This window comes from Passer montanus, unplaced genomic scaffold (genome assembly GCF_014805655.1).
Source record: "Passer montanus isolate IOZ18808 unplaced genomic scaffold, ASM1480565v1 scaffold346, whole genome shotgun sequence".
Lineage (NCBI taxonomy): Eukaryota > Metazoa > Chordata > Aves > Passeriformes > Passeridae > Passer > Passer montanus.
Window position 1 is genome coordinate 36,763 of NW_024368219.1, and position 10,118 is coordinate 46,880.

At 61.5% G+C, this 10,118-nt stretch overlaps 2 protein-coding genes across 2 annotated transcripts; both read left to right on the top strand.

Moving 5' to 3' along the window:
• The first annotated feature begins 680 nt into the window (after window positions 1-680).
• On the top strand, window positions 681-7,239 carry WRAP53 (WD repeat containing antisense to TP53). The gene is made up of 7 exons (XM_039715744.1): window positions 681-718; window positions 839-911; window positions 986-1,084; window positions 1,141-1,214; window positions 2,213-2,454; window positions 2,906-3,009; window positions 6,437-7,239. The coding sequence occupies exons 1-7, from the start codon at window positions 697-699 to the stop codon at window positions 7,041-7,043; spliced, it is 1,221 nt and encodes a 406-aa protein (XP_039571678.1). The 5' UTR covers window positions 681-696; the 3' UTR covers window positions 7,044-7,239.
• Window positions 7,240-7,874: 635 nt separating this feature from the next.
• Window positions 7,875-9,725, top strand: LOC120505357 (ephrin-B3-like). Its single transcript, XM_039715745.1, has 3 exons — window positions 7,875-8,008; window positions 8,555-8,955; window positions 9,595-9,725. The coding sequence occupies exons 1-3, from the start codon at window positions 7,875-7,877 to the stop codon at window positions 9,723-9,725; spliced, it is 666 nt and encodes a 221-aa protein (XP_039571679.1).
• Window positions 9,726-10,118: the final 393 nt, after the last annotated feature.

Genomic DNA, 10,118 nt, shown 5'->3' on the forward strand with positions numbered 1-10,118 from the left:
GGACCCCCCGTTCATGGTGGCCATGGATGGGTCACGGTGGCCATGGTTGGGTCATGGTGGCCATGATTGGGTCATGGTGGCCATGGTTGGGTGACGGTGGCCATGGTTGGGTGGTGGTGGCCATGGTTGGGTCATGGTGGCCATGGTTGGGTCATGGTGGCCATGGCTGTTTTATGGTGGCCATGGTTGTGTCACCCCTTGGCTGCTCCCCACCCACTCCAGGAGCCCTTTTAGGGACCCCCCCAAACCCCCGGTGACATTTTGGGGTGTCCTGTGTCACTCTGTCCCCCCAGGTGACATTTTGGGGTGCCTGTGTCACTCTGTCCCCCCCCGGTGACATTTTGGGGTGCCCTGTGTCACTCTGTCCCCCCCAGGTGACATTTTGGGGTGTCCTGTGTCACTCTGACCCCCCTGGGTCACATTTTGGTGTCCCCCGGACCCCCCAAACCCTCGGGTGACATTTTGGGGTGTCCCGGCTCCCTCTGGGCCCTTTTGGGGTCGTTTTTGGGGTCGCATTTCGGGGTCCCCAAATCGCGGGCGCTCCCTTTTGGCGGGAAAAGCCGAGACCCCGCCCACAGAGGGAGGAGCCCAACCCAAATCAGCAATAATTCCATATATGGAGATGTGGGCGTGGCCACAAACGAGCGCGAATACCGAAGGGGCGTGGCCAGAAAGGGGGCGTGGCCTCGCTCTGTCATGGCGGCGCCCACAGCGGACGGTGCGCGTGGGGGGGGCGGGAGGATTTGGGGATTTTTGGGTTTTTTGGGGGGATTTTTTTTGGGTTTTGGAGGGATTTGGGGTTGGGGGCGGGGCTCTGACCTCTCCCCTCCCCCCGCAGCCCCTCAGGGGGTCCCGGACCCCCCCGGGCCCCCCCCGGACGCGGCCGCGGAGGAGCCCGAGGAGGAGCTCGAGTGAGTTTTGGGGGGATTTTTGGGGGTCCCTGAGGGGGTTTTGGGGTCCCTGACCCCCCCTCGGCTCTCCCCAGTTTCCCCCAGTACGAACTGGGCCGCCCCCCCCGCCAGGTCTGGGGGGCGCGGGAGGAATTCGCGCGGCGCCCCGAAAATTTCCTGCGAGGCTGCAAATGGTGAGAGACCCCCCCAAAAAAAACCCAACTGGTTTATACTGGTCCATACTGGGCAGGGTGGCCGCCAGCAGCCGGGACAGCCCCGTGCACCTCTGGGACGCCTTCGACGGGAGCCTGAGGGGGTCATTCCGTGCCCACAACCACCTGGTGGGACTGGGAGCACTGGGGGGAACTGGGGGGACTGGGAGGGAACTGGGAGGGACTGGGAGGGGACTGGGAAGGAAATGGGCGTGGCCTAAAGGGGCGGGGTCAGTGGGAGGGGCAGGGGTGGATCTGACCCTTTATTTGGGGTTAAAATGGGGTTTGAGGGGAAAATCAGGGGTTAAAAGGGGCGTGGCCTGAAGGAAATGGGCGTGGCCTAAAGGGGCGGGGTCAGTGGGAGGGGCAGGGGTGGATCTGACCCTTTATTTGGGGTTAAAATGGGGTTTGGGGGGAAAGTAAATGGTTAAAAAGGGCTGGAAGGGGCATGGTCTATAGAAAAGGGGGTGTGATCTAAAGAAAGGGGGCGTGGCCTAAAGGGGCAGGGTCGGTGGGAGGGGCTGGGGTGGGGCAGGGGCGGTTCCCACCCTTTATTTGGGGTTAAAATGGGGTTTGAGGGGAAAGTCAGGGGTTAAAAGGGGCTGAAATGGGCGTGGCCTAAAGGAAGGGGGCGTGGACTAAAGGAAAGAGGCGTGGCCTAAAGGGGTGGGATTAGTGGGAGGGGCTGGAGCAGTTCCCACCCTGTATTTGGGGTTAAAATGGGGTTTGGGAGGGAAAGTAAATGGTTAAAAAGAGCTGGAAGGGGCGTGGCCTATAGAAGGGGCGTGGCCTAAAGGGGCAGGGTCGGTGGGAGGGGCTGGGGTGGGGCAGGGGCGGTTCCCAGCTGGTATTTGGGGTTAAAATGGGCTTGAATGGGAAAGTCAGGGGTTAAAGGGGGCGTGGCCTAAGGGGGCGTGGCCTAAATGGGTGTGGTCTGGGAGTGGGCGGGGCCCTCAGGCAGGGCCTAAAGGGTGGAAAGGGGTGGGGCTTAAAGGGGCGTGGCCAGGCAAAATGTAAAGGGTGGGGCACAAGAGGGCGTGGCCTTGATGGGCGTGGCCCAAGGCAGGGTTTGGTGGGCGGAGCCCAAGGGGGTGTGGCCTCACCCATGAGGGCGTGGCCTCACCTTTATCTCCACCCCCCCAGAGGGCGGGAATGGCCAGCGAGGCCTGATTGGCTGCCTGGCCTTCAGCCCCAGCCAATCGCTGTTCGCCTGCGGCTCCTATGGGCGGAGCCTGGGGCTGTACCCGCTGGAAGGGGGCGGGGCCGTGGCGCTCTGGCCCCGCCTCCCGGCCGCGCCCACCCAGCTGCGCTTCAGCCCCTGCGGGGCGCGGCTCTACGCCGGTGGGAGGAAGGTGGGCGGGGCCTCGCGGGGGCGGGGCCTGACGTGGGCGTGTCATTGGTGGGCGTGGCCTGACGTGGCTGTGTCACTGGTGGGCGTGGCCTGACGTGGGTGTGTCATTGGTGGGCGTGGCCTGACGTGGGTGTGTCCTTGGTGGGCGTGGCCTGGCGTGGGTGTGAGTTTTGGGTGGGGCATGGGGTGGGCGGGGCCTGTGGGTTATGAGGGCGTGGCCTCGTGGGCAGGGCTTTGTGGATTGTGGGTGTGGCCTCAGCGCTGGGGGCGTGGCCTGTGAGAATTGTATGAAATGGGCGTGGCTTTAGGGCGTGGTTTCCGTCTGATTGACATCTCCCCGTGTGGTGGGTGTGGCTTTGTGGGCGGGGCTTATTTGCTGGGAGGTGGCCTGAGGGTTAAGGGGGCGTGGCTTCGGGGCTGATGGGCGTGTCCCGGGCTGGCCCCGCCCCCAGGACCGGCACATCCTCTGCTGGGACCTTCGTGTCCCCGAGCGTCCCCTCCTGGCGCTGCCGCGGCGCGTGGCCACCAACCAGCGCGTGACCTTCGACCTCGACCCGTGAGTGACCCCCGCCACCGCGCCGGCCTCTGGGGACACCGGGGACACCGGGGACATTGGGGACATTGGGGACACCTGGGACATCGGGGACACCTGGGGACATCGGGGACACCTGGGGACATCGGGGACACCTGGGGACACCTTCTGGGGACACCGGGGACACCTTCTGGGGACATTGGGGACACCTGGAGACACCTTCTGGGGACACCTGGGGACACCGGGGACACCTGGGGACACCTTCTGGGGACACCGGGGACACCTTCTGGGGACATTGGGGACACCTGGAGACACCTTCTGGGGACACCTGGGGACACCGGGGACACCTGGGGACACCTTCTGGGGACACCGGGGACACCTTCTGGGGACATTGGGGACACCTGGAGACACCTTCTGGGGACACCTGGGGACACCGGGGACACCTGGGGACACCTTCTGGGGACACCGGGGACACCTTCTGGGGACATTGGGGACACCTGGAGACACCTTCTGGGGACACCTGGGGACACCGGGGACACCTGGGGACACCTTCTGGGGACACCGGGGACACCTTCTGGGGACATTGGGGACACCTGGAGACACCTTCTGGGGACACCTGGGGACACCGGGGACACCTGGGGACACCTTCTGGGGACACCGGGGACACCTTCTGGGGACATTGGGGACACCTGGAGACACCTTCTGGGGACACCTGGGGACACCGGGGACACCTGGGGACACCTTCTGGGGACACCGGGGACACCTTCTGGGGACATTGGGGACACCTGGAGACACCTTCTGGGGACACCTGGGGACACCGGGGACACCTGGGGACACCTTCTGGGGACACCGGGGACACCTTCTGGGGACATTGGGGACACCTGGAGACACCTTCTGGGGACACCTGGGGACACCGGGGACACCTGGGGACACCTTCTGGGGACACCGGGGACACCTTCTGGGGACATTGGGGACACCTGGAGACACCTTCTGGGGACACCTGGGGACACCGGGGACACCTGGGGACACCTTCTGGGGACACCGGGGACACCTTCTGGGGACATTGGGGACACCTGGAGACACCTTCTGGGGACACCTGGGGACACCGGGGACACCTGGGGACACCTTCTGGGGACACCGGGGACACCTTCTGGGGACATTGGGGACACCTGGAGACACCTTCTGGGGACACCTGGGGACACCGGGGACACCTGGGGACACCTTCTGGGGACACCGGGGACACCTTCTGGGGACATTGGGGACACCTGGAGACACCTTCTGGGGACACCTGGGGACACCGGGGACACCTGGGGACACCTTCTGGGGACACCGGGGACACCTTCTGGGGACATTGGGGACACCTGGAGACACCTTCTGGGGACACCTGGGGACACCGGGGACACCTGGGGACACCTTCTGGGGACACCGGGGACACCTTCTGGGGACATTGGGGACACCTGGAGACACCTTCTGGGGACACCTGGGGACACCGGGGACACCTGGGGACACCTTCTGGGGACACCGGGGACACCTTCTGGGGACATTGGGGACACCTGGAGACACCTTCTGGGGACACCTGGGGACACCGGGGACACCTGGGGACATTGGGGACACCGGGGGACATTGGGGACACCCGGGGACACCAGGGACACCTTCTGGGGACCACCTGGGGACACCGGGGACATCGGGGACACCTTCTGGGGACACCTGGGGACACCGGGGACACCTGGGGACATTGGGGACACCGGGGGACATTGGGGACACCCGGGGACACCAGGGACACCTTCTGGGGACACCTGGGGACATCGGGGGAGACCTGGGGGCACCTGGGGCAGCTTTTGGGGACATTGTGAACATTTGGGGCAGCTTTTGGGGGGGATTTTTGGGGCGTCCTGGACCCCTGGGTCACCTCTTGGGGACATTGGGGACACCTGGGTCACCTTTTGGGGGAAATTTTGGGGTGTCCTGAACACCTGGGTCACTTTTAAAGGGCATTTTTGGGGTGTCCTGAACACCTGGGGCAGTTTCTGGGGACACTGGGGACACCTGGGGACAGCTGGGACACCTTCTGGGGACACCTGAGGCAGCTCTTAGGGACACCTGGGGCAGTTTCTGGGGACACTGGGGACACCTGGGTCACTTTTTGGGATGTTTTGGATACTTGGGTCACCTTTTAGGGGGGATTTTGGGGGGTCCTGGACACCTGGGTCACCTTTTGGGGACATTTGGGACACCTGGGTCACTTTTTGGGGTGTTTTGGACACCTGGGTCCCATTTTGGGGGGGATTTCTGGGTGTCCAGAACACCTGGGACACCTTTGGGGACCTCCTGGACACCTGGGTCACATTTTGGGGTGATTTTGGGGGCTCTTGGACCCCTGGACCTTCTCCTGGGGCAGATTTTGGGGGTCCAGAACACCTGGATCCGCTTTTGGGGACATCCTGAACATTTGGGTCACTTTTGTGAGATTTTTGGGGGGTCCTGAACACCTAGATCAAATTTTGGGTGGGGGTCCCAGGTGGTTTTGGGCCCCTCCGTCCCCTCAGGACCCATTTTTGGGGTGTTTTTGGGGGTTTTTTTGGGTGTTTTGGGGGGGATTTCGGGAGTTTTTGGGGTGTGGACACCCTCGGGGACAGCGGCTGGGACATCCCCGGGGACAGCGGGGACACCCTCGGGGACGTCGGGGACAGCGGCTGGGACACCCCCGGGGACAGCGGGACCGGCCGTTGTCACCTCCCTGGGGACACTGAGACTGGCCATTGTCACCTCCCCGTGGACACCGATTGTCACCTCCCTGGGGACAGAGAGATTGGAGATTGTCACCTCCCTGGGGACACTGAGTGTCACTTCTCTGGGGACACTGAGACTGGCCATTGTCACCTCCCGGGAGACACCACGACTGGCAATTGTCACCTCCCCATGGACACCGAGTGTCACCTCCCTGAGGACAGAGGGATTGGAGATTGTCACCTCCCCGGGGACACCAAGTGTCACTTCTATGGGGACACCGGGACCGATGATTGTCACCTCCCTGGGGACACTGTGAACCACTGAGTGTCACCTCCCTGGGGACACCAAGACTGGCGATTGTCACCTCCCCGGGGACACCGATTGTCACCTCCCTAATTTTCACCCAAATTTCCACCCCAAGCCCCCAAATTTTCTCCGAAATTTCCCCGAATTTTCGCCCAGATTCCCCCAAATTTCCACCCCAAAACCCCTAAACTTTCACCGAAATTTCCCCAAATTTTCACCCAAATTTCCACCCCAAACCCCCAAATTTTCACCGAAATTTCCCCGAATTTTCACCCAGATTCCCCCAAATTTCCACCCCAAACCCCCAAATTTCCGCCGAAACTTCCCCAAATTTCCCCGAATGTTCACCCAAAATTCCCCCAAATCCCCCAAATTTCCCGAATTTCCCCGAATTTCCCCCCAAACGCCCCGAATTTCCCGTTCCCAGCCTGCACCCCGCGCTGCCGCTGCTGGCCACGGCCTCGGGCCAGCGCCTGTTCCCGGCGCCGTGGGACAGCGACGGTGACAGCGAGGGCACCGAGGAGGGGCCGGCCCCGGGAGGGGACATCCGGCTGCAGCTCTGGTGGTGGGGACCCGAGGACAGCGGGGACACCCTCGGGGACAGCGGCTGGGACATCCCCGGGGACAGCGGGGACACCCTCGGGGACGTCGGGGACAGCGGCTGGGACACCCCCGGGGACAGCGGGACCGGCCGTTGTCACCTCCCTGGGGACACTGAGACTGGCCATTGTCACCTCCCCGTGGACACCGATTGTCACCTCCCTGGGGACAGAGAGATTGGAGATTGTCACCTCCCTGGGGACACTGAGTGTCACTTCTCTGGGGACACTGAGACTGGCCATTGTCACCTCCCGGGAGACACCACGACTGGCAATTGTCACCTCCCCATGGACACCGAGTGTCACCTCCCTGAGGACAGAGGGATTGGAGATTGTCACCTCCCCGGGGACACCAAGTGTCACTTCTATGGGGACACCGGGACCGATGATTGTCACCTCCCTGGGGACACTGTGAACCACTGAGTGTCACCTCCCTGGGGACACCAAGACTGGCGATTGTCACCTCCCCGGGGACACCGATTGTCACCTCCCTGGGGACAGAGAGATTGGAGATTGTCACATCCCCCGGGACAACATTTGTCACCTGTATGGGGACACCTGGACCAGCCATTGTCACCTCCCTGGGGGACACCGGGACTGGAGATTGTCACCCGCTTGGGGACGCGTGACACCCTGGCAATGTCAGCGACACTGTCACGGTGTGTGTGACACCGTGTGACACCGTGAGTGTGACACTGTGACTGTGTGACACTGTGATGGCGTGTGTGACACCGTGTGACACCGTGGCTGTCACCGTGACCACGCGTGTGACATCGTGTGACACAGACAGCGTGACAAGGACGATGTGTGGCAGCGCAGGTGTCACCACACCTGTCACACGCTGTCATGAGTGTGACACTGTGACTGTGTGACACTGTGATGGCGTGTGTGACACCGTGTGACACCGTGGCTGTCACCGTGACCACGCGTGTGACATCGTGTGACACAGACAGCGTGACAAGGACGATGTGTGGCAGCGCAGGTGTCACCACACCTGTCACACGCTGTCACACCGGCACAGGGAGGTGACACTGGCACAGGGGGGTGACAACGACACAGGGAGGTGACAGCATCACAGGAGGTGACACCGTGTGACACTCGCTGTGTGTGACACGGTGACAGCCCCACGGTGACAGCCCCACCCCCCACTGTCACCCCCTCGGGTGCCCCCGGCCCCGGGTCCCCCCTGCTGTGTCCCTCCCCCCCCCCGGCCCCCCACGGAGCGGGTGGGGGAGGGGCAGCGGCGCCGTTGCCATGGTGACAGCAATGGCTGCCCAACCCCCCCCCAGCCCCGCGGGGGCGCCTGGCGGGGGTGTCACTGTGTCACCCCTGCGGGTGGCGTGGCACCCTCCCGAGGTGTCACTGGGTGTCACCGTCATGGTGTCACCGTCAGTGTGGCAGTATCACACCTGTCACTGTGTCACCTTTACGGTGTCACCCTCATGGTGGCAGTGTCACACCTGTCACTGTGTCACCTTTATGGTGTCACTGTCACAGTGTCACCACCACAGTGACGGTGTCACACCTGTCACCGTGTCCTCCCCACAGTGTCACCCTCAAGGTGGCAGTGTCACACCTGTCACTGTGTTACTTTACGGTGTCACCCTCATGATGGCAGTGTCACGCCTGTGTCACCCCCATGGTGTCACCATCACAGTGACGGTGTCACATCTCTGTGTCACCTTTATGGTGTCACCTTTACGGTGTCACCCTCACGGTGGCAGTGTCACACAGCCCTGCGGTGTCACACCTGTCGCCGTGTGACACACACAGTGTGTCACCTGTTGTCACCTCTGCTGTGTCACCCTGACCGTGATGGTGTCACACACACACACACTGTCACAGTGTCACAGTGTCACACACAGAGAATGTCACACACACAGTGTCACAGTGTCACACAGATGATGTCACACAGTGTCACACTGTCTCCCCAGGTTCCTGGACGATGGCGGCTACGTGCTGTACCCGCAGTGTCACACACACAGAGTGTCACAGTGTCACACAGATGATATCACACAGTGTCAGACACAGATGATGTCACACAGGATGTCCCCGTGTCTCCCCAGGTTCCTGGAGGCTGGCGGCTACGTGCTGTACCCTCAGATCGGCGACCGCCTGGACCTGGTGTGCCCGGGCGGCGCGGGCTACGAGTACTACAAGCTGTACCTGGTGGGCGGGGCGCAGGCGCGGCGCTGCCAGGTGCCGCCCGCGCCCACGCTGCTGCTGACCTGCGACCGCCCCCAGCGCGACGTGCGCTTCACCATCAAGTTCCAGGAGTTCAGCCCCAACCTCTGGGGACACGAGTTCCGCCGCCAGCACGACTATTACATCATCAGTGAGCCGTGACGTCAGCGCCGGGGGGGTGGCATTGCTGGGTGACGTCATTGCTGGGGGTGATGTCATTGCTGGGTGATGTCATTGCTGGGGGTGATGTCATTGGGAAGGGGAAGGGGTCAGGAGTGTTTTGGGGGCGACCTTTTCTCCTCAAGGGGGCTCGGGTGATGTCAGCAAGGCGGTGATGTCATTTGAAGAGGTGGTGATGTCATAACGAGGGGTGGTGATGTCATACGGGAGGGGATGGAGGGGGGACAGCTGTAGGGGGGAATTTGGGGAGGGTCTCGGGGTTCTTTCGCTGCCAGAGAGGTCCTGGTGATGCCACTGGGGTGTGATGTCACTGGGTGTGATGTCACTGGGGCGTGATGTCATCTGGGGCTTGGTGATGTCATCAGAAGGGAGTGACATCAGTGTAGTGATGCCGTGGGGGAGATGACAGCCATAGGGTAGGAATTACGTCACTATGGCGTCATCACTACCAGTGTGATGTCATCAGTGTAAGGGGCTATGACGTCACTGGGGTGGGCGATGACATCAAGGCAGGGGGTGGGTGTGACCAGACCCCCAGTGAGGTCAGGGGGGGTTATGACACGTGCGATGACGTCACCGATGACGTCACCGCGCCCCTCCCCCCCCCCAGCCACGTCGGACGGGACCCGCGAGGGGCTGGAGAACCGGCAGGGCGGGGCGTGCCTGACGCGCGCCATGAGGGTCACCCTGCGCGTGGGACAGCGTGAGTGCCCCTCCCCCGCCCCCCCGCCTTCAACCTAAATCCTCATTTTTAGGGTCCCAAATCCTTTTTTTAATGAAGAATTGGTCATTTTTAGTGCCAAACCCTTTTCTTTTAATGATCTAAACCTTCATTTTTAAGTTCTAATCCCCTCTTTTGCACCCAAAGCATAATTTTAAACAATTAGAGCCCAGATTTGGTGCTAAATCCCCAATTCCTGCAACCAAAACATCTCTAAAGGTCCAAGTTTCATTTTTACATTTAAAATATTCTTTTTCTGGTTCAAATTCTCAATTTTTAAAAGGTAAACCCTGTGTTTTTAGCGTTGAAAATCTCATATTGTTCTCCAGACCCACATTTCTAGGCCTGAAAACATTTATTTATTTTTATTAATTTATGGTCCTGAACTTCATTTCCCCTTATTTTGGAGGCCA